The sequence below is a fragment of the Nothobranchius furzeri genome, chromosome 1, assembly GCF_043380555.1.
Source record: "Nothobranchius furzeri strain GRZ-AD chromosome 1, NfurGRZ-RIMD1, whole genome shotgun sequence".
In the NCBI taxonomy this organism is placed as follows: Eukaryota; Metazoa; Chordata; class Actinopteri; order Cyprinodontiformes; family Nothobranchiidae; genus Nothobranchius; species Nothobranchius furzeri.
In genome coordinates, this window is record NC_091741.1 from 38234208 (window position 1) to 38258487 (window position 24280).

At 45.1% G+C, this 24280-nt stretch overlaps 1 protein-coding gene across 2 annotated transcripts in view; it reads right to left on the reverse strand.

Annotated features, from left to right (window-relative positions):
* Window positions 1-16090, reverse strand: part of srgap1b (SLIT-ROBO Rho GTPase activating protein 1b) — a 48083-nt gene extending 31993 nt beyond the window's left edge. For both annotated transcript variants that reach the window (XM_070546380.1, XM_070546344.1), the window contains exon 1: window positions 15923-16090. In XM_070546380.1, the coding sequence (XP_070402481.1) occupies window positions 15923-15989 (67 nt within the window). In that variant the 5' untranslated portion in view covers window positions 15990-16090. The remainder of the gene's footprint in view (window positions 1-15922) is intronic.
* Window positions 16091-24280: the final 8190 nt, after the last annotated feature.

Here is a 24280-nt window from a genome sequence, read left to right on the forward strand (position 1 = left end):
TTGGCAGTATTTCTGTAAGACTGTGTTAGAGAAGGTTTCAGCTGATGTGTGTCAGATTTAAGGAGGAAATTAGCAGCAAAACCCTTTTTTAAAGAAACTTAAAAATAGAATATATTTTGTTCTGAAACCCATTTTTAACAGATGCGAACGGTTTATCAGGCTTTTTATTTCCAGGTTTATTGGATTTAGAAAACGTAAACATGAAAACACAACTAAATTTGTAAAAGAAACACAAAAATAGAAAGGCTGACATGATTTGGATCAATAACTGCAAACGACTAACATCCTGTGTTCACATTTGGTTCCTGCAGTCCTTTTTCTAAACAAAGACTCACTCACTCCTGTGCTGTGGGTTTTGTGGCTGAGGGTCAGCACCAGAAGACTAGATGAGGAGTGGAGACGAGTCACACTTGTAACGTGATGGAAGTGGTTCCTTTTAATAAATGATCAGTAAGCTGTGATATTTCAAGGCATAAATATGAATTGTCATTATTATTGATCTTTTGCTATTTTATTTAAGATGAAACCAGGTTGTTTTGGTAGTCCAAGGAAATCACACCTTTGTAATAATTTGCGACAGAGCCAAAAATATAGTTTATAAAATCCATTTAATACTATATTTCTACTGATGACACGGAACAAATTATGATGAATGGTGGTTGAAACAAGACAGCTGAGACAATGAATGAAATGGTGGAACGTAAGCTTGGACGTTGTTTAGCAAAACCTAATTAAGTGTCTCAGAAACTTGTGATGTCCGGGTTTTGAAATCAGTCTGACTGTTTGGTTTAACAAGCTATCATTAAAGGGACTTTACGAACTTTTGGATTTTTATGCTCGCGATTGCCCCCTCAGGCCAAAAGCGTAACGGCAGCTTCAATAGGAGGCTCGTGCACGAGGCGCGTATGCTGTACGTGCACACTCCTTAACGAAAATAACAGCTGAGACAGTCCCATGTGTGTGTGTGTGTGTGTGTGTGTGTGGCCTGGAGGACAGAGGACAGGAGAACGTGAAGCTAATTAATTAAAAATGTGGTTCTGTAACTTTCTCTTCACACAGCCGACAAAGGTTTATGATGGGTCAGTCCTCCTGCATGCTCAGATCATTCCCTTCCCTTGCTTGAAAAATTGTTCCAAAATGAAAGTTGAACCCACATCTTTTTTATCTGTGAATTCAATGCCGTTCGGCGAGTCTCAAATAAAAATTTGGGCATCTTACTGTAAAAAAAATATACCATTAATGTATAAAAGAAACTCTAAATCAGGGGTGTCAAACATGCGGCCCGCGGGTTAAATCCGGCCCGCGAAATGGTTGTGTAAACTTTATTTTCATACTTTACAATGTAGAGTGAAAATAAACTTATCTTTGTGAGCAAGTTTCCTCTGTAATGATTGTGAGCAAGTTTCCTCTGTAATGAGTATAAATAAAACAAAGCTGCGCTGAAGGCCCACACAAGAACTTGAATCACATCCTGAAGTTAGCAGCCACTCAGGATGTGACTTCTGATAATGAAGTGCTGGTGAAAGCTAAAAGATGTTAAGTAAAATATACTTAATACTTGATATAAGTATCAAATATACTTTAAGTGCTGCATGAAACTGATCTAGCCTTGTGATCTATAAGCACTTTGAATCACTAAGGAATGTATTTTTTATTTATAGATTTTTATTTTTTATTTTTTCCAAATTTTCAAGTACACTTCAGGTGTTGTACTTGTACTATTTTGGATACACTGTCCTCAGGCTCCAGCCTTGTTTTATATTGATTGTATTAAAACAAAGAAAACAATCTGAAGTTGTTTTTAATTTACCGGTTCGGCCCACTTGGGACTAGATTTCCCTCAATGTGGCCCCTGAGCTAAAATGAGTTGAACACCCCTGCTCTAAATGAACTATGTTCACATCCAGAATGGAACCCAGGACTTCTGCATGGGAGTCAGACATCTTACAAGGTGAGCTACGCTCTAGTAGCATTCACAGTATCTGTAACATTTATATCCTTGATGACACCTGAAACAACGTCCAAAGAACGGTTCGGAGCGAAAATGGCTATTTTGTTGCTAATTTGCAGGAAATATCTAGAAAAAAGTTCTACAGAAAGTAGCTAAGGGTCCTCAGAAATGTAGCTAGCTTTGCCACTAGGCGTTAGGAACAGCGACAAAGTCGCTGAGTTGGCACTACCTCTCTCTCTGCAGCAGCGCAGAGACCACCCCCAAAGCCCTTTTATGCCGCTTTTGCCTAACGTTTAATAAAAAGTACACGATTGCACCACATTACCGCCACGGTCTGACCACTTATAAACTACCTAAGGGCCCCTGATGCCGCCACAGCGTCGTGGCAAATTGACGGCATTGTTTTGTAAAAATGTCTTCAAGCACACACAATCATTTCACAGTAAAGTCTCATTTATGAGCTCCAGTCAACCAAACCTGTATGTTTGGGTCCAGCTTGAGGGGAACAGGTGTGTGAATTTTAGAGGTGTCTCTGCGCCAAACACACCCTATTCTAACCAGCAGGTGATTAACAGGCTTCCACAGTGCTTGATGAGCTGGTAAACAGGTGACTCAACTAGGGAACCACAGCCTTCGACTCTGTAGACCAACACCTGCTACTGGAGAGGCTGAGAGACTGGGTAGGCCTATCAAGATCTGCTCTGGAGTGGTTCTCCTCTTATCTTTCTGAGCGCTCCTTTTCTGTGGCCGTCTCCAAGTTTAGGTCCTCCACCACCTCCCTTACCCATGGTGTCCCACAAGGTTCTGTGCTGGGGCCTCTGCTCTTCCTCCTCTATCTGCTTCCTCTTCAGCACATCCTGAGCTCCTTCAAAGGAATCTCCTACCATCTTTTTGCAGATGACAGCCAACTGTACATCTCCTTTAAGCCCCATGAGATGTCTAAGCTGCAGCTGTTACACACCTGCTTAGACTCTATCAAAACCTGGATGGCTGGGAGCTTTCTACAGCTGAATAAAGATAAGACTGAGATCCTCATCTGTGCCCCAGACAAGCTGGTTCCCAAAGTTAGAGACTCTCTTGGTCAGCTTGCTTCTCACACCAAACCCTCTGTCAGGAATATTGGCGTGACCTTTGACCCAGCTCTCACCCTGGATTCTCATGTCAGTTCTCTTGTTGGCTCTTCCTTCTTCCATCTCAGGAACATTGCTAAGCTGAGTCCCATTCTGTCCCGCTCTGAACTTGAGACAGTTCTCCACACCTTCATCTCCTCACGCTTAGACTACTGTAACTCTCTTTTCACGTGTCTGAGCAGAACCTCCCTGAACCGTCTACAGGTGGTTCAGAATGCCTGTGCTCGGCTTCTGACCAAGTCCTCCAAACACACCCACATCACCCCGCTTCTCCTCCAGCTTCACTGGCTGCCAGTCAACTTCAGGGTTAATTTCTAGATCCTGGTTCTGGTCTATAGGGTCTTACATGGACAAGCACCATCTTACATTGGTGATCTTCTCAGTCCCTACACCCCCAGCAGGTCCTTGAGGTCCAGTGACAAAGCCTACTGGTTGTGCAGTGCCAGGCTAAAGGTCAAAGGTGACGGATCATCTGCTGCTGTGGTCCCCAGACTCTGGACCTCTCCCCCCTGAGCCTGAGATCAGTGGACTCAGTGGTCTCCTTTAAACTCACCTGTTCAGGCTTTGGTGGGACCTTCATCACCACACTCTCCTTACTCCTTCCCTTTTTCATTTTCATTTTCTCTCTCCCATGCCTTACTTTCTTGTGAAAATTTTTATGTTTTGTCATTTTAAACATAATTTTGAATCATAAAATGTTTATATTTTTATATTTTAAATGTTTTGTTTTTGTGAAGCGCCTCGTGATTCTTATCTTGAGCGGTGCTCTAGAAAAGGTTGTTTTCTTTCTTTCTTGACCAGGTGTATGGGAGCAGTGAAATGACTAGAACATGTTGGATCGTGAACCTCCAGACGTAGTTAAACACATTAGATTATCAGAGGCCATCTCACTGTTGTAGTCAAATAAAACCTAGCCTGTTCAAACAGACAAACACAGCAGGACTCCAGCTTTGTTTCTGCTCAGGACTGAACGAAACCAAAAACCTAAACAGAAGCAGAGGTAAATGTGATTATCGGGGCTAATTATTGATTTTCAGATTTCATTTAGACATTGTTTTGCGTGTTTACCCAATAAATCCCATAAACGTTGTATAATTTCTGATGAAACGTTTAATTTTCTTCTTCCGTCCTGTTCTCCTCATATTAACTTACGAAGGATGTCTGTTTTTCTCTCAGGAGTCATCTTGGTCTAAATCCGTAGCCCGAATTGGAAAAGCCTGAAGATGGCAACACACACACACACACACACACACACACACACACACACACACACACACACACACACACACACACACACACACACACACACACACACACACACACACACACACACACACACACACACACAGAGTCCATCTTACAGCCAGTGGTAGAGCCTGGCTCTACGCTTCGCTGCTCTCTGTGTTTCAGAGCTTCATCTTTCTGCTTTAACCAAAGAAATCGAGCACAGAGCACACAGTAACTCCGCCCCTTTTTCTCTCTCTCTCTACCTCTCTATCTCTCTCGCTCGCTCACACACACACACTCACAGACACATACCACTCCCCTGGGACACTATCCACTCCACTACCTGTTGTCTTGGTAACCACACACTGTGTGTGAACCATGTGATGAGGAAGGTGAAGAGCTTGCATCTGCCGCATCAGATCACACACACACACACACACACACACACACACACACACACCGCACATCTCTGTGGAGAACGGCAGACTCTATAAAGCACTACTGTTGGATGTGAACGTGTGTGTGAGCCGATATTGATTCTGGCATCATTTTCCTTTTCTTTGCTCACTAAATTAAAATGGCTGCCATCTCACGTTACGCCAAACAACCGCCAGTCAAAGTGTCGTTTTAATGAATGTCTGAACCCGATCGCCGTGCAGGGAGAACAGATCTTAAAGGTCAGATGTGATGGTTCTGTTCGGAGCGGTTACTCCTCTAAACCCGCCCCGAGGGAAGGGTTACACGTTATTGTTTGAAATGTAATTACAGCAGCAGAGTGGGGAAAAATGCACCTTTCAATCGTTCTCCACAAAGAACCAGAGACTAAGAAAAACTTGAAAAAGAGGTAATCCCAGAAAATGTTACTGTTGAGTTAAGTTTATGGTTACTTCTGAATGTGGCTGCAGACCGATCCTTGAGGGGAAATGGAGCCAAAATGTAAATATTAACAACACAAAAGGAAGAGACGTACCAAACTAATTTCAAAAACTAAATTCACACTTTCACTTGATTCAGGAGAAGACCTCCAGCTGCTCACAGAACGGTTTCATAGAAAAGCGTTACCTTTAAAATGTCCTAAACCCTTTAACGTAAGGCTTGTGTAATCGGAAGGAACGCGGTGCCACCCCATACCTCTGGGAGGTGTGCAGATATGGAAGTAAACGTGTAGCTGTTAAAGAAACACGAGAACATGTGACTATGGTCCACAGCCTTTTCTTTTTGCACTACTGTGACTTATATAAGATAGGTGGACTATAGTTTTATTTCTCGTTTTTTATTTGTATTTTATTGCTGGATTTGCATGTTTTATATGATTATATTTTAGCACTGTTTCATTATTTAATATTATTATTTTACTGTCTACATGATTTTATTTATTACTTATTTTCTTACTTTTGTCCCTTATATTAGCTCTTTTATTATCATATTTTTACTCATTTTAATCCAGTGTTTTCTCTGTAGGGGCCCTCTGCCCCGGGGGCGGTGGTCGACTGTTGCTTCCTGGGCGCTCCAAAGGTAGTGTTTAAGTGGAGGTGGGGGGGTCTATCCCCCCCCCCCAGCGCCCTGACTGTGGAAGACCTGATGCTGCCGGGGCAGATGGCTCCTCTGATGGAGTTTCCTTGACTTACCTTACTTGGCTCATCTGGACTCAGCCAAATATAAATTTTTACTGGTGTGTGTGTTAATGTTTTTAAACTGTTATGGGAATTTGGGGTCATTTTGTAAAGCACTTTGCTTGAAAAGCGCTTCATAAATAAAATCTGACTGATTGACTGAACACACTCGGTCATATATTTAACGACTCCTATGAAGTAGATGTGCTGCTGTTCAACTTGTTGTTAGGAGCCCGTGTGGAGCAGCTGTACACATGATTTATCTGGATGTGGAGGCTTCCAGGATCAGGGTAGGTGTAACATTCATGCTTCAGCCGACTCCTTCGGAGCTCAATGATGTCAGCCAGTGAGTAAATATGAATGGTAAATGGTCTGTATTTGATATAGCACCTTCTAGAGTCCTGGAACCCCCCAAGGCGCTTTACAACACAATCAGTCATTCACTCATTCACACACACATTCACACACTGGTGGGGATGAGCTACGACGTAGCCACAGCTGCCCTGGGGCGCACTGACAGAGGCGAGGCTGCCGAGCACAGGCGCCACTGGTCCCTCCGACCGCCACCAGCAGGCAACCTGGGCTAAGTGTCTTGCCCAAGGGCACAACGACGGCGACAGACTGAGCGGGGCTCGAACCTGCAACCTTCCGATTACAGGGCGAGCACTTAACTCCTGTGCCACTGTCGCCCACGAATGTGTGGTGGTGGTTACGTTGCTCAAACAGCTCAATCAATCAATGGATGCGGCTCACTAGTCCGCTTAAATCCCATCCTCCTTTTGAGTAACATACACATTGCCCTAAGTCACTTCCTGTTTCTGGTTCGCCAGATTGTTCGTTTGCATTTCACACGGGTGTGGAAGAGCCCCCAAACGGCAAAAATAAGATTTCTGTAAAAGCTACAAACACGGTTCTGTCAGCAGCAAACCAGGAACCAAACACCGGATCCTCCCTGAGATGATGTCGTTTGTCCTAACGGACCAAAGTGTTTTCCTTGTAATCCCGAGCCGTCCTCTCCTCTGGGATTCAGACAGAGCATCAAAGAGGGAAATGTGACTTCATCTGTACAGAGCAGGAGAGCAGCGTGGTCCAGAGGCTAATGTTAGCTTTAGCTTAGTCAAACATCCAGTAGCAAGATTAACGTGAAATTCTGCTTTTAATGAAAGATCAAAGCAGAATCCAACACAAGTGTTTTTCTGCTAAAAGAGCCGAATCATGATCTGATGGGAAGATGAGTCATCACATCATAACAGAAGGTCCTTTTCCACATTGAGGTAGAACTTCCAGCTCCGGTCCTCCACCAGATGTCTGGCAGCTTGAGCGTTGCTACCGGCTAGCTGAGCTCTTCTGGGCAGGAATCTGTTCCTGATCTCTTGGAGCCACTCGCTCTGATGACAGCTAGAACCACTGAGGTTCTACAACCTCTCTGGTTCTTCCCACATCCCACCTGATGGTTCTGATGACTAGAGCGCTCTACGTCCATCACTACTGCCTTGTCCTGTCGTTGACCATCGCGGCGTCCCCCTCTGACTGAGGGACCTACAGCGTACTGGGATCAGATGTTCCGGAACACTGTTCCAGCGTTCCGTGTGCACTTTCTTCTCTTTCGGCTTTTCCCTTCAGGGGTGGCCGCAGCGAATCATCAGTCTCCATTTTGCCGTCTTTATACGGCTGGATCGTAGGTCCTGCTGGGTGTGGTAGACTCCATCTCAGGTCACTTTTAGAAGTTATAGAACAACTAAAAATGTTTTTATTTCAAATTAAGGTTTTAATTTAAACCACAAATGTACAAACTGGGTAAAGAACATGGAGCTCCCCCTGACGTGGTGAGAAGGCTGCAGGCATTAAGAAGAGAACGTCTGTTTCCTGTGATTAAGACAAAAATCTAGTTTGCCGTTTCGGAGCGGGAGGAGGATTGCTCTGCCGGGGAGGCGAGATTATATCGATGAAACTCCTCGGCTTGGATCACAGTCAGCTGGAAGAGAAAAGAGGACGTCCGCTGAGCTCTAACTTTTGATCTTTGAAGCAGCTCTTCTTAGAAACCTCCTCGTGCGTCCTCGTAGCACCCTGAACGACGAGACTCGGCGGCTTTGATCAGCGAAGCTGCAGCTGGGACGGCGCAGCGTGGAAAAGCACTGACTCAGGAAAAAGCATGCAGAATAAAAAAACAGCAGAAAAACACGTCTAGATGCAGACAGCAACGGTTTCCAACCCAGAGCTTGTTTTAACGGAGACCAAGAATGCAGTTAATCGTTAATCCAAAACGGATCTTTGAGCCTCTGTAAAGCTTCGACATTTTGTTGGAGCTTAAAATGTCCCAGGAGCCCTGAGACACGGCCACCTAAAACATGCATAATAAGGCTCATTATAAAAAGACCTGTCCCCCCGCACACTCCTAGCCTGGCCTGCCAGACTCGTCTTCTGTTCTACACAGAGAACTAGTCTGGTTACTCACAGGCAGAGAGGCACATGAGGGGCGGGATTGGCCAGCTCAAAAATAACCAATCAGAAAAAGGCGGAGATGCCAACGGTTTTTTGCTGTAGTCCAAAATGGCCTCTGGCGACGGCACAAACATCTTTCTTTAAATGGTAATGGCCTGTATTTGATATAGCACCTTCTAGAGTCCTGGAACCCCCCAAGGCGCTTTACAACACAATCAGTCATTCACCCATTCACACACTGGTGGTGATGAGCTACGACGTAGCCACAGCTGCCTTGGGGCGCACTGACAGAGGTGAGGCTGCTGAGCACAGGCGCCACCGGTCCCTCCGACCACCACCTGCAGGCAACGTGGGTTAAGTGTCTTGCCCAAGGACACGATGACAGTGACAGACTGAGCGGGGTTCAAACCTGCAACCTTCCGATTACGGGGCGAGCGCTTAACTCCTGTGCCACCGTCGCCCAAAGAAGAAAGGCTTTTAGCATTTCTACTTGTTGGGGTTTTAAAGACGTGTTTAAGTCTTTTAGATCAGAGTAAAGAGCCACAGCTAACGCCGTTCAGACGCCATATTTAACCAGCTCAGTGGCCTCGCGGTAGAGTGTCCGCCCTGAGACTGGGAGTTCATGGTTCAATTCCTGATTGAATCACACCAAAGACATTGGAAAAATGGGATCCAATGCCTCCCTGCTTGACACTCAGCAGGCCACCAAATGGTTCCCGAGTGCGGCCGTGTCTGCAGCTCACCTGGGTCAAATGCGGAGAACAAATGTCGCACACACATCAGTGTGTGTGACAACTGATGGGCCTTTATGGTTATGAGAAAGTCACTGTTGCAGTGTGTGATGTACGCTGCTCAGCGCTGATTGGTTCGGTTTCTCAGGGGGTGGGGTTATTTGAGTAGACGAGTTCCCATAAGGAAGCATGGGTCTGGCCAGTGTTGCTAACTCAGCGACTTTGTCGCTGTTCCTAACAACTCCCCCCCCCCCCCCCCCCCCCCAACGACTTTTTCCCCCCAAAAGCACCTAGCGACAAACCTAGCGACTTTTCTCAGGACCCGTTGCTACTTTCTGTAGGACTTTCTTGTAGATATTCCCTACAGATTAGCAACAAAGAAACCATATGCACTCTGAACCGTTCTTCTGGGAGTAAGGAAAGAGAACGATAATCTGCACATGTGCACGAGGACTGATGTATCATAAACCGTTTTCGGCCGGGCTGATTTGCCGAAGACAAAGGTACAGCTGCAGAGCTCGAGACCGCCGATGTACGTCTGCTGCTGCTGCAGACCGATGCTGCAGACTAGAGCCCTGCGCGGGACTTTCTTCATCCCGCTCCTGCCTGCTCCTGCTGAATTTCTGACCATCAGCCGTCAGACACTTTGGCTTTTCCTACATTTGACAAATAAAGTCAACGGGAGTTTCAACCACCGTCCCGTTTACACACGCAGCTCTGTGGCTCATCTGAATTTCCTTCAGCGACACAGGGATGGTTATACCATGAGACACCCGCTCCCTTTTGCTCGGTGCGCCGTTATTATCACGATGGAGAGAACACACAACAGAGAAGTTGAGAAACTATGAGGTGTAAAAAAAAACAGCTTTTTAGGAAAATGTCTGTGAGCATGAGGAGAGCAGGTCTGAGTTATGTCCTACAACAAAACTGTTTGGATCACCACAACATATCTGTCTTAATGTCACTTTATTGGGAATTTATTGTACATATCAAAGCAATTTGGGCCATTTTAACCATACTAATTAACGTCACCTGGCAGCATCTGGGTGACTTTCTGGGTCAACTTCAGCTACTTTTTATCAGGGGGAGTTGGCAACGCTGGGTCTGGCTGGTCAGGCTAGCCCACTTCACGTGTGTGTGTGTGTGTGTGTGTGGTGTGTGTGTGTGTGTGTGTGTGTGTGTGTGTGTGTGTGTGTGTGTGTGTGTGTGTGTGTGTTTGTGTGTGTGTTGGGGGATTGAAGAGAGACAAGTGAAAGCAGACACTAAACTACAGTCAGGGTTCCTCAGTAAGTTCCCACTCAAGCCTTATATAACATTTATTAATGGATCTTTTAACAAGAAGGCTTTAGAAACAATAAAAATTTGCACTCCATATAAATGATTAGAATTTTTACACCCCTGCACATATTCTATGTTCAACTTTTAATCCTTTTTTCTGATTTTGTATTCTGTTTTACTGTTCAATAAAGTGGTGAGAGCTTGCTTTTCTCTCTCAACAAGGCTGCTGCTAGCTGAAGCTAACAGCTAGCTGGTGCTAACAGACTTCCGGCTTACCGTGGCTCTGCGGTGGGTTTGCAGTGACCAGCGTTTAAATAATGCTGATGCTGAAGTGGGTGGGACGTGTGGCTGTAGCAGGAGTGGCTACTGTGTGACGTTACTATGAAAACTTGCTTGAAAAGGAGTTTTTCTCTCTTTCAACAAGGCTGTTGCTAACTGAAGCTAACAGAAGAAGAAGAAGAAAATATCATATAGCGCCTCTCAAGATAAAAATCACGAGGCGCTTCACAAAAACAAAAAATGTAAAAATATAAAAAAGCATTTAGAAAATGTTTAAAAATATATTTAAAATGAGCAAGCTGGTGCTAACAGAGGCCCGGCTTACCGTGGCTCTGCGGTAGGTTCTTCTTCTTCGTGTTTATTGGCAGGTGGCATCTAACTTCTAGGTGCATTTCTCTGCTGTAGATTTGCAGCGACCAGCGTTTAAATAATGCTGATGCTGAAGTGGGTGGGACGTGTGGCTGTAGCAGGAGTGGCTACCGTGTGACGTTACTATGAAAACTTGCTTGAAAAGGAGATTTTCTCTCACCTTTTTCATCTTTCTACTTTACATAAAAAGTAGGTCACACACGGCTTTGACTTTTTGGCGTGCTACTTTTAACCTTCCAAGCTGTCTATTCAACAGCAAGGAAAATGATGTTTTACATTCTAGGTCTCCTTTCATGTTGATGGGATAAATTCAGGAAACGGACCAAAGCCACAATCGATGCCAATGTTAGAAGTATTTAAGTTATTATCAATATACACAAAAAACTACGTTTTTAATAAAGATTTTTACGTTTTTAAAAGCTTTTTGCAAACAAAAACAACTTCTGATGGATATTTTTATCTGAATAAAGAAAAGAAATGAAATTAGACTGTAAAATCAAGATATGGAAGACACCAACATTCATTTTTCATTAACTATCCTTGTGTCATCAGTCAGTTCCAATATATCACAATTACTCATAAGTAGCCCGACCAATGAGGCTACTAATCACAAGTTTTCACCCCATTGGTGGATTGCTGTTCTGTTGCCTTTCTCTTGTAAAAGCAAAATAAATAATGAACCATATTCATGTTGCTATGATCAGAATCCACCTTTAGTTTTTTACTAAATCAGTAACGTGTGTTTTCTGCTTTCAGATGACCGACGACGACCTCTTTAATGAGCTGCTGAGGAGCACACATTATGCTCCAGAATGATTCATCACAGGACTGTCATTCGTCCAAATCTGCTGTAAATACCGAGGATTGTTTCTGTGAACAAGGTGTTACTAGTCTGACCTGAAACTGAGTCACACACGGTCCCGCGAACGTCAAAACTACAGGAAACACTGGGCTAAAACAACATGTTAAAATGACACGCTCTTGTATAGCGGAGGACTCCAAAGCGCTTTACACCACAGTGTATCATTCACCCATTCACACACTGGTGGGGATGAGCTACGATGTAGCCACAGCTGCCCTGGGACGCACTGACAGAGTGGAGGCTGTCGAGCACTGGCGCCACCGGTCCCTCTCAATCAACTTTATTAACAGACTCAAGGTCCAGAGACAATAAAAAACAAACATAAGGTAAAAACTACACAAGAAAAGACAAAGATACAAGGAAGGCAATATTAACACCTATACCAATAATGCTGTAATTCAGACTTGACAGCGTGTGGTACTACAGTCAACATTAACCCAGCACTTAATAATTACATTTTCACATTGATTAACTCAACAAATAAACTTAAACATCAAGTTCCTCAGCATGGCGTGGAATGTACCGATCCCAGAAGAGACAAACAAGCAGCTCGCACTTTCCCAACGAGGCCTCTTCAGTAATATTCTCAGACAATCATTATGTGCTACATTGAGACGTCTAAGACTTGTTTGCTTATAGGAAGACCACAAATGAGCTGCATATAATTGAGTACAGTATACTTTAACTTTTTAACTGCTTTAGTGCACATACTAAACCTCCATCCATCCATCCAACCAACCATCCACCCAACCATCCATCCATCCACCCGTCCATTCATTCATCCATCATCCATAAATGATAAATGACCCGCACTTGTATAGCGCCTCTCAGAGTAAGGACTCCAAGGTGCTTTACACTACAGTGTATCATTCATCCATTCACACACACATTCACACACTGATGGTGAGGAGCTACGATGTAGCCACAGCTGCCCTGGAGCGCACTGACAGAGGCGAGGCTGCCGAGCACAGATGCCACCAGTCATCCATCCATCCATCCATCCGTCCATCCACCCGTACGTCCATCCATCCATCCATATAACCATTCATCCATCCATCCATTCATATTCATTCACCCACCCACCCATCCATCCATCCATCCATCCATCCATATAACCATTCATCCATCCATTCATATTCATTCACCCACCCACCCATCCATCCATCCATCCACACACCCATCCATTAATTCATCTTCCACCCACCATTTATCCACCCACCCACCCTCATCCATCCATTCATCGGGTCTCAATCAGATCTCAAAGGTATCAGATCCAGGAGGAAAACCCACACCTCCATCTCCAAGGTAACTCTCTAGCTCCTCCTGAGGATTCCCAAGGCATTCCCAGATCAGAGGATATAATATTCCTCCACAATTCTGGTTCAGACCCGAGTCTCCTCCCACTCAGGTGAACTGAGAAAACCTCTGTTGGAATGAAACCAGGACCTGAACCACCTCAATCCGACTCCTTTTGATGATGGGGAGCTGCAGCTCTTCTGTGAGCTCATCACTTCCCCTGAAAGGCTTCCTTCCCTAAGGAGGAAGCTCATGGTGAGGGTTCAGGTGGACTAGTAAATGCAGAGCAGGAGCAACATTACTGAAGATGAAGCCCAGATCCAGCAGTCCCATCCATCCTTCATCCTACCAGGAACAAGATACCTGGACAGACCATTCCCAGAACCATCAACTCTGACTTGGGAGGAGAGTACACGCCCAAATACTCACCGGAGTCCAAACAAGAAGCCCAAGTCCGTTTGGGTCACACGAAGAAAGAAAACCAGAAGACCAAAGAGAATTTCTGACTTACAGGAACAACATGGAGGACATCATTTCTTTTCTGGAGGAGAAATGAGAACACCTGCCGTACAAAATCGATGTGAACATATGAGACCTGGATAAATGCAGAGGTGTGTGTGTGTGTGTGTGTGTGTGTGTGCGTGCGTGTGTGTGTGTGTGCGCGTGCAGCTCAGGCCATTTTTATCCTGAAGCTCCAGATTCTGCAGGACCGGAGCAACATTCCAGACCATTATTTCTTCAGGAGACACCTCCACCTCTACCAGGATCAGTGGGACGGAGAGCTGTTACCATGACGACCAGGTTCAAGGACACGAGGGCAGAGAGAGGTGTTGGATTGTTAAAGAAACTCTTAACAGATTCAGCTCTTCAGGTCATTTCCTGAGCGAAGGCTCACTTTGTTTTCTGTCTCCATTTATTCCTCGCTGCCCGTTCATAAATACATTCATGTGTTCATCCGTCCCTCGTCCCTTTATGCTTTCCTCCCAAGAAGCAAGACTGTCCTGTGGATCCGTAGCTCCACAGACTTTCTGAGTTTTTTTTTTATTGTGACTTTGGCTGCATTTCCTCTCAGATTCTGACCATCGTGGATGTTTTTAAGTGGAGGATGAAGCACATCTTAAAGACACAAATGGAAGATTGTGTTGAAGAAGTTCTTTTCTTTTGTCTTCGCTTTTCTGAAACACTCCAGGTTTTCAGCCAACTGCTCGTAGGAAGTCCTCCCGATTGGTTTTGAATTCTGTTTCCTGTCAAACTTCAGCTTTTCTATAAGAAATGGAAACGAGCCGCGTCTTTGAGGGAGGCTGCAGGTGAGACAGAGCCTAAACGTCCCTAAAGGTCATTTTGCTAAGTTTGTTAAGTTTAGCGGTCTATTCGTGCCTGAATAATTCATGTCACTCATCCTCTGGAAAGGAGTGAAAAATCAGCCACAACCCTAAGATAAAACCTTCAGAAATGCTGGCTGGGACCACTGCACAGGATAGTTGGAAAGTTTGGCCAGTGGGAAGAGAATTTTAAAGAAATGTGGGCAAACAAGGTCTGGATGAGGACTTTAGCTAATGAAGCTGTGAAGTTATTAATCACCTTCCTGCAGACGCAAGCAGAAACCATGAGATCTGCAGCAGCGGTGTGCAGAAGGAAACACCTCATCCCTGCCCCTTCTGGCTCTTTTTTCTCCTTTTTTTCTCTTTTTCTTTCTCATTTGCATTTTCTCATTAAACCGATCCTCATCTCCTTCACTCAGACAAAGGAGGTGTCACAGCCGACACCGGGCGCACGCTCGGTCCATTTCCAACCAGGACACTATCAAGCGCACCAATATGTATCGTCAGCATTGTGCATAATCACCTCCTCTACCTTTCCACCAGGCTCACCTCACCTCCCTCATGAGGGAGCAGCCACCACCTCCTGTGTATACATTGCACACCACCTCCTGCTTCGACCAATCAGGAGCCGGAGCAGGGAGGCAGACTCGGAAAGCACATAGTTACAGCAGCAGATCCATACATTTAGACCTCGGCGGGAGGCGGCGGGTGCAGTGAGGTGCAGCGAGAGGAGGAGGAGGAGGCTGGGTCCGAGCGGTCGTTGTAATGCAGGGCATCCCCAGGTGTGCTTTGGCAGGGTGCCAGTGCAGAGGCCACACACAGGACGGCGACACACACCTCAAGATAGTCTCTGTTGCATCTAATCACTCAGACTCTGAGATGATTCAGTGTGCAGAGCAAGCAGGATGAAAAGGAGGAATTCTTCCTGAGTGAACTCCGGAGAGGCGGATTAGGATGAAAATCTGGGAGGGTGGTGGTGAGGGGCCATGTGGGGGTGCAGGGCAATCAGCTCCTCTGGCTCATGATTAAAATGACTGAAAGGTCATTTGGCATGGCCACCTCCAGGAAAGGCAGGGATGTGGTAACCATGGCAGCAGGAGGTGGGTTACCCACGGTCATGCAGCCACTGGTTCCGTTTTATCACCTGAGCATCTCCTCAGGTTAAAAAGGTGCAGCCACAGATGGGCAGAAGCAGCGGCCTCCGATCTGAATAGAGCCACACACACCCCTCTTCATCCTCCTCCTCCTCCTCCCTGAAGCGCCATGCAGCACTCAGGATGAACCCACAAATCCTGACGTCTCACTGTGAGGTGTCAGCTCCCGTGCAAAACACACCCTGCGCGAATGCGCGAGTGCTGCTTGCAGACAGGTGAGGCGAAGGTGAGAAACATGCACGAAAAGCACCAAAACGGACCACCTCACCTTTCACTTGGCTCTCGTATTCTGCGAGGATTTCTTTGTCCTTCTTGCTTTTGTTGGAGTTTGACATGACTCCCGGCGCAGGTGAGCGATCGGCGGGTAGGAAAATGTCAATAAAAAGGTTTTAAATTTCCAGTTTTATTTCCCTCCGCGTGCGCCGCCCGAGGCTTCTTCACCCGCACACATGCTCGTTACATCCATCCAGTGCCGCAGCCACGCAGCCAGTACTGGCCCCGCACCTCCACGCTGAGGAGGAGCGGGAGGAGGAGGAACCGCACACACGCGCACACACACACACACACACACGCGGGCGCGCTCTCAGCCAACGGTCAGACTCCTCGGTGTTTGATGTGAGCTCGTCTTCACCCTCCCGTAACCTTTCACACACACACACACACACACACACACACATCACGTGCACCTTTACACACCAGCCCTCCGCGCGTGCACCGCACATTAAACCAATAACCGTAAATGAATGAAATACCGGTGTGGAAATGGGCATGGCCGCGCTGGAGGCGGGACCAGAGAGATGATTGACAGCTGCAGCAGCCAGAAACTCAGGAGGATTGTGGAAAACTAAATTATTACGCTAGAAAATATTTTGTTACATATATGATGAATTAATAATGACACACCGTGATTTTATAGTTTTGGGGGATTTCACATGAATACGGGGAGCATTTTGTTTTCTAATTAAAACTTAAAGCCTAACATCAAAGTAAAACATAAATTAGAGGCCAAAAACCTTATATTTTATATTTTATATTAATTTTATTTCCACAGCATATTTTTCACATTTAAAGGTAAACTAGGAAGTTTTGGCTTGCTTTTAGCACCCCCTATTGTCCGTTTGTAGAACCAAAAACTCGTGGCTGTGCACTCATTTTTAACTACCATACCAACTATTTCTTAATCTCTGAAATATCTCCCAGCCTCCCTTAGTGTCTGCAGGAGTGATTCATCACTAAATTAAACAAATCATCTGTGTTCATTAGCTAAAACCTGCAGGAACCTGGCTGCAGCGCCGGGTATGTCAGTCCCAACAGAGCAGCCCACCGGTCTGCAAGTGGAATATTCTGGCCACAGGGGGCGATAGGGGCTGGGTGGCCCATCATTTCCCTGTATACGGGTCATTTTAGCACATGCTGGTTCAAGAAATGTATTTTTTAAAAATGAAAAAGTTGCAAAGTATCCCTTTAAGGTTGGAACTATCTTGTTTTACGATTTCAGACTCCCCTACAAAGTGCAGCATTCCTGCTAGCTTAGCTAACTAACTTTCACTACTGGATCAACCTTCCGGCGAAGTAAAAAGACTAAAACAAAACTAAACAGATACGTAAGCAGGGCTGCCCACTCTCACGCATAGAGAGTGAGACATATGACCTTCACACGCTCTCATACCTCACTTCCAATAGGGCTTGTGATCGTGACGTCATGACCGACGCGTCTGCCCTGTTGGAGGTGTGTGAGTCCTTACATGTTACTACTGTAAACAGCGCTCAGTCTCATTCTTGCGGCTTATATGAATGTATTATTCATTTGATCGGTTATGTTACACAACTCTATAATCATTGCTGGGTTGTGGGGTGACACACGTGATCGCCAGCGGATTAAAGGTGGAAAACAAGCTAATTTTTCACTGTTTTCCTGCTTAGAGGCAAAACCACGGAGGCCAAGAAGCTAGCTTAACAAAGTGTCGTTGGCTCACTTGGATCGCAGCTTTAAGACGACCAAACGTCACCTTCTGGATTATTTTCATTCTGGTAAGTTACAGACGGCGCACGTTTTTTATTCGTTTCTTTCCTTCAACCGCGACATGCACACGAAACACACACACACACACACGCACGCACACACACACACACACACACACACACACACACACACACACACACACACACAAACACCGGTGAGCTAATGCGGCGCACGCTCACTCACAACACAACTTCTCCTGCTACACTTCTTCTGTAGGATGACAATTTTGATTGTTTTACTAGAAAAACCAACAAATGAAACGTTCACCTCTCATCCGGACATTTACATCCGCTCACAGCACAAACTGCAGCGGCAACAATATGTCATCAGTGCTCCGGTCTTTCATATGGATCAAAACCATTCATAACGCTGATTTTGTCCACATGCCGCTCCCTGCATCTTTATATAACCTATCCTTGTATATTCTGCATGCTTTTTGGGATTTTATAATGTTCTTTTAACACTTTCTTTCACCCAAATCCGCTTGTTCTCTGCAACAGTACTGTTAGTTTCATGGTTTATTACGCTCGTCAACCTTCCAACATGGCCGCGCACATCCCAGAATGCTTTGCGTAATCACGTGTGATCACAAGCCCTATATCTCACGCTGGATATGGCAAAAAAACGAACAGATTATAGTAATTATAATATTAGCTACTGGACAACGTGCACACAAACGACAGAGGTAATCATTTAACTTCACACACAGAACCCCATCTGTGTAATCCAAGCTTCTCTCCGCTCTGGCTGTGAGGTGGGTGGAGCGCTGAGCTTCACCTGTGGTGGATGGGACGTTCTCTCTCCCAGAACCGTGACACCAAAATGACATGCTTTCATTTAGAAATGCAGCCGTGTCGTCAGCCGATGTTGGCAGAGCTTCAGTCCTGAATGTTTTTTTGACTTCGGTTTTCACTCGTCAGCCACAGTTCCTCAGTAATCTCACTCACAGGAAGCTGGGCTTTCTGCCGCGGTGACTCACTCACACGTCCCTCGGTGAATGAAAACATTAGGAATCCGAATATTTTAATCGACCGCTTCACCAGTGGGTTTTTTCTTGTTTGGGAGACGAACCCCTTGTCATGGTCTGCGTCCTGCATCTCCCTCATGTGTCTCCTGGTGTTCTCCATCCCTTTCTGGGTTTCCCTTATATGTCTCCTTGTGTTCCTAATGTGTCTCCTTGTCTGCATCCCTCCATGTGTCTCCTTGTGTTCCCCAGCCTACTCCAGGTTTTCCCCTTAGGTGTTCTTTTTAGGTTTCTGTGCCCCTTTAGGTCTCCAGCTCTCTCCAGCTCTCTCCAGGTTTCCCTCAGGTTTCCCCGTAGTGTTTTCAGATTTAGAAATCCCATCCCTGTCTTTAACTTGTCAGTTTCTGCGTCCCCACCTCCTGCTCGCCGTCTGGTTAGTTCTCGTTTTCTTAATGAGAGCACAGCTAGAAATTTTTCTGCTGCTTTTGATCCACCCTGTTCTTCTGATAACGACCCAGATTCTTTAACTTCTCAGTTTAACGAGCACTGCCTCTCCATTCTGGACAATATCTGTCTTGTCAGAACCAGATCAGTTCTTCCAGTGAACCCTACTCCCTGGTTTAATGACAGCCTTCGCAGCCTGAAGCGCCAATGCAGAAAAATTGAGCATTTGTGGAAGAAAACCCATCTCCACATCCATCTGCTGCACCTAAAGGATCTTCTGACATCCTTTAACTCTGCAGTCAGAGACGCCAGGGTTTCCTATTTCTTCAACCTGGTGTCCCAGAGCAAAGGGAACCCCAAGGTGCTGTTTAACACCATCAGCAGCATCGTCTCTCCTGCCTCTCCTACAGCCTCCATCCACTCTGTTGCAGACTGTGAGAACTTTCTGTCTTTCTTTGTGGACAAAGTCAATAAGGTCAGATCTAGCATCTCTCCTTCAGCCTTATCGCTGCCTCTCCCGACTCCAACCAGGCCCATCATCCTAGATAGCTTTGCTCCTGTTTCTTTGCCCGAGTTAACCAAACTAGTTAACTCTATGAAGACCTCTGCATGCCCCCTCCACATCTTACCCTCATCTTTGTTTAAAAGTGCTTTTCAGTCCATCAGTCTGTAACGGAATCAAAGTGATGTAACTAACCAAAGTTGTATTTTAATACACTGTTAGTAGTTCACTTTTATAAACAGAAGAATAGGCTGTTTTTATCATCAGGGAGTTTAATTAAACACTCTGTATTGACTTTGAGACAATAAAAGAGAGAGAGATGGGATCGTTTGAGAATCTTTAATTTCTGAATTATAAATTCTAAACAATCTACCAGGACTACTCTGTGATGGATGAGAATGGATTCGGATGTTGTGTTGGTGCGTGTGTGTGAGTGTGTGTATCTGGTTCAGATTCTCTAGGATGACGTAATCGAATATGGTCGTCTTTGTTATGACTAGGTATCACGAGGCTTATAAAGTGATGACATGAGCCGCTATTTTGCCGTGTACGTACCCAGTGGGGTCTCCCAAGTAGATCAGGAATTGCCAGGTCTGGAAACCTCGGATGTACGGTGTAGCTGTCGGTGCAGCGATCACAACGTTTCAAAGCCCGTCTGGAGGGTTGACCCCGGTACCGTTCAGCGGCGTCAGCAGGTGCTCTTATTTTGAAAGGACGTCGTCTGGTTGTTAAACGACGAAAATCTCCCGTTTCACAGTTCTTAGTTTAAAGAAAACGCATCCGACCAGGCTGCGCTTGTCTTTAGGATGATGGTGAACAGAACTGAAGTCAAGATGGAACTGACTTAAAATGGCGTTGCCTTGTTTTATATCTCTGACTTGTTGATAAGTTTCAGTAAAGTAGATTGGACACTTGAAGTCAACACCAGATTCTCCTGCGGCAGCCGAAAGCTCTGATTGGTTGGAACAATGTGTCATGCGTTTCTATGGAGATGAGGATCAGTATGTCTGCACCGTAGTCCTGGTTTCATTAAACATAATTCATGACTTATTTATTTCACAGATCATTCACTTGATTATTGTTGATCAACATTTGTTTTGCTTAATAATTTTAATCACAAATAAAGTACTTTGATTAAGTAAAGCTTCTTCTTCTCCTTCGGACTCTTCTCCTGGAATGTAAACAGTCTGAGGAACAACCCGACCTTGGTTTTTCTACACGGTGTTATTGTGCCCAGGGGCCAGCTGTATGGAGTTGAAAACCATGAACTTCATAACCTTACAAGTCCCAGCGTGCTCCCTATAATTAATGCTTCTCTGGTCTCTGGTCAGGTCCCTGCTTACTTTAAGAATGCTGTAATCCACCCGCTTCTTAAAAAACGGAGTCTCGACCCCTCTCTCCATAGCAGCTTCAGACCCATCTCTAAACTTCCGTTCATCTCCAAGATCTTGGAAAAGGTTGTGGCTAAACAACTCACAGCTGCTCTTGATGAACATAACATCTATGATAGCTTCCAGTCAGGTTTTCGTAGAGCTCATTCTACTGAAACAGCTCTTCTTAGGGTCTCTAATGACCTTCTGACTCACAGTGATGCAGGGGACTGTTCTGTTCTGGTCCTGCTGGACCTGACTGCAGCCTTTGACACTGTTGACCATCACCTGCTACTGGAGAGGCTGAGAGACTGGGTAGGCCTATCAGGATCTGCTCTGGAGTGGTTCTCCTCTTATCTCTCTGAGCGCTCCTTTTCTGTGGCCGTCTCCAAGTTTAGGTCCTCCACCACCTCTCTTACCCATGGTGTCCCACAAGGTTCTGTGCTGGGGCCTCTGCTCTTCCTCCTCTATCTGTTTCCTCTTCAGCACATCCTGAGCTCCTTCAAAGGAATCTCCTATCTTTTTGCGGATGACATCCAACTGTACATCTCCTTTAAGCCCCATGAGATGTCTAAGCTGCAGCTGTTACACACCTGCTTAGACTCTATCAAAACCTGGATGGTGGGAGCTTTCTACAGCTGAATGAAGATAAGACTGAGATCCTCATCTGTGCCCCAGACAAGCTGCTTCCCAAAGTCAGAGACTCTCTTGGTCAGCTTGCTTCCCACACCAAACCTTCTGTCAGGGATCTTGGCGTGACCTTTGACCCAGCTCTCACCCTGGATTCTCATGTCAGTTCTCTTGTTCGCTCTTCCTTCTTCCATCTCAGGAACGTTGCTAAGCTGAGTCCCATTCTGTCCCGCTCTGAACTTGAGACAGTTATCCACACCTTCATCTCCTCATGCTTAGACTACTGTAACTCTCTTTTCACGTGTCTGAGCAGAACCTCCCTGAACCGTCTACAGGTGGTTCAGAACGCCTGTGCTCGGCTTCTGACCAAGTCCTCCAAACACACCCACATCACCCCGCTTCTCCTCCAGCTTCATTGGTTGCCAGTCAACTTCAGGGTTCATTTCAAGATCCTGGTTCTGGTCTATAGGGCCTTACATGGACAAGCACCATCTTACATCGGTGATCTTCTCAGTCCTTACACCTCCAGCAGGTCCCTGAGGTCCAGTGACCAAAGCCTACTGGTTGTGCAGCACCATGCTAAAGGTCAAAGGTGACGGATCATCTGCTGCTGTGGCCCCCAGACTCTGGAACTCTCTCCCCCTGAGCCTGAGATCAGTGGACTCAGTGGTCTCCTTCAAAAAGCAGCTGAAGACTCACTTGTTCAAGCTGGCTTTTGTGTGACCTTCTTTTTAATAATAATAATAATAATAATAGCCTTTATTGTCATTGTACAGGATATAACGAAATTTGAGTGCCAATCCCTTGGTGCACAATACAATAATACTTCTAAATATAAAAGGTCCCCTAAAACAAAACAATAGTAAGTACAACATATACAGAATAGCAGCTACAATATCATGTAAAAAATGGCATTAGAATAGCAGCATAATAGTTGACGGTGACCTTGACATTCGCTAAGCAGTTTTAAATGTTTTATGCTTATTTACTGTAGAGATCGCCCTGGGAAAGAAGCTATCCCTGAATCTGTTTGACCTGGTTTTATGTGACCTGTACCGTCGACCTGATGGTAATAGTTGAAAGACTTGATTGCTGGGGTGAGATTGGTCCTTGATGATATTGCTCGCTCTGCTGAGGTACCGAGAGTTTGCAATGACCTCCAGGCTGGACAGAGAGCAGCCAGTGATCTTCTGGGCTGTGTTGATGACCCTCTGCAGTACTTTCCTGTCTGCAGCTGAGCACCCTGCGCACCATGCTGTAATGCTGTACGTTATTATGCTTTCTATGGTGGCTCTGTAGAAAGTCACCAGCAGCCTCTCCTCCAGGTTGTTCCTCCTTCTTCAACCCCTCTCTCTTTGTTCTGCTCTCCCCACCTATTCCACCTTCCTCAGGATACACTGATTTCCCTCTTTCCTATTCACTCTCTCTCTTTCTTAACATTTTTTAATCACAATTGTCTATTTTTGCTAATTTTAAATATATTTTTAAACATTTCCTAAATGCTTTTTTATATTTTTACATTTTTTTTGTTTTTGTGAAGCGCCTCGTGATTTTTATCTTGAGAGGCGCTATAGAAATGATATTTTCTTCCTCTTCTTCTGTTTTTCTTATGATTGTCTTGTTTTCTGGTTTTAGGAGATCACTTATCTGTAGTTTCTCTGTAGATTTATTTGACCTAGTCAGTTTTCCCCACTCAGCTAATTAGTCTTACCTGATTCCTTCGTATCACTCCCCACACACCTGCCACCTGTTTCCCTCTGTTTATATAACCCTGTCTGCGTCTCAGTGTGGTGTTGGTCCATTGTTTGTGTCAGCCTAGCCCCCCCCCCCCCCCCGATATTTGGATAGTGCACTTCATAGAAGACCGTAGGGCACAGTGCGAGTGTTAGGATTGGGCCTTAGACCCGCTCCCATGTATTTCAGACCGTATTCTATGGTTGTATGTTACAAAGTTGCCAATACTTTTCAACAACTCATCATCTTATTCATTTTCAACAACATTTTGATGGATATTTCTGGACTTTGAAACTTTAAACAACCAGATGTTTGAATAAAAAGCTTCATCATCTGATGTCATTGGCTCAACGTTACTATTGTTTTTTCGTTATTATGTTCCTAATGAATAAATGCCCCTGAGGATTTTTTTCACTGCAAATAAGAAAACGTTGTGTTGTTTGAATCTGAGTGTGATATTTTTAAATAGTAGAAACAAGCATTAAATGCTCTCAGGTGGTGATGAGGGACCTGAGAGCAGCTGAGCTGCTGGTTCCAGGAAGCAGGAGATGGTGCTGTCCATGGTCCTGAATTCTGAGAAGCAGCAGATGTGAAAATGAGCAGCTTCTTCTTGTGGGTGCTGAAGCTAATTTAACTCACTTCTGATTAATTTAAAAATGTCTTCTAATGCTTTGAAACCTATTTTTTTTATTTAAAATAAGGTGAAACTAGGGCTGAAAGTTTAAAGATTAAATATGTTTCATTTGCATGTTTTGCCAGTATAAAAAGCAAATCTGATTTCTAAAGGCTGACACAAATAAGGTTTGACCCAGAAAGATTTTTATGGTTTTTCTGAGTCTGTGTGTGACATCATAAAGGAGGGTCCAGAGTCCGGAGACTATAAAAGGCCCTCAAGCAGCAGTCTTGTCAGAGCTCCTGCTGAGAACACATCACTGTCTTTGGACACCCAAGTAAGACTG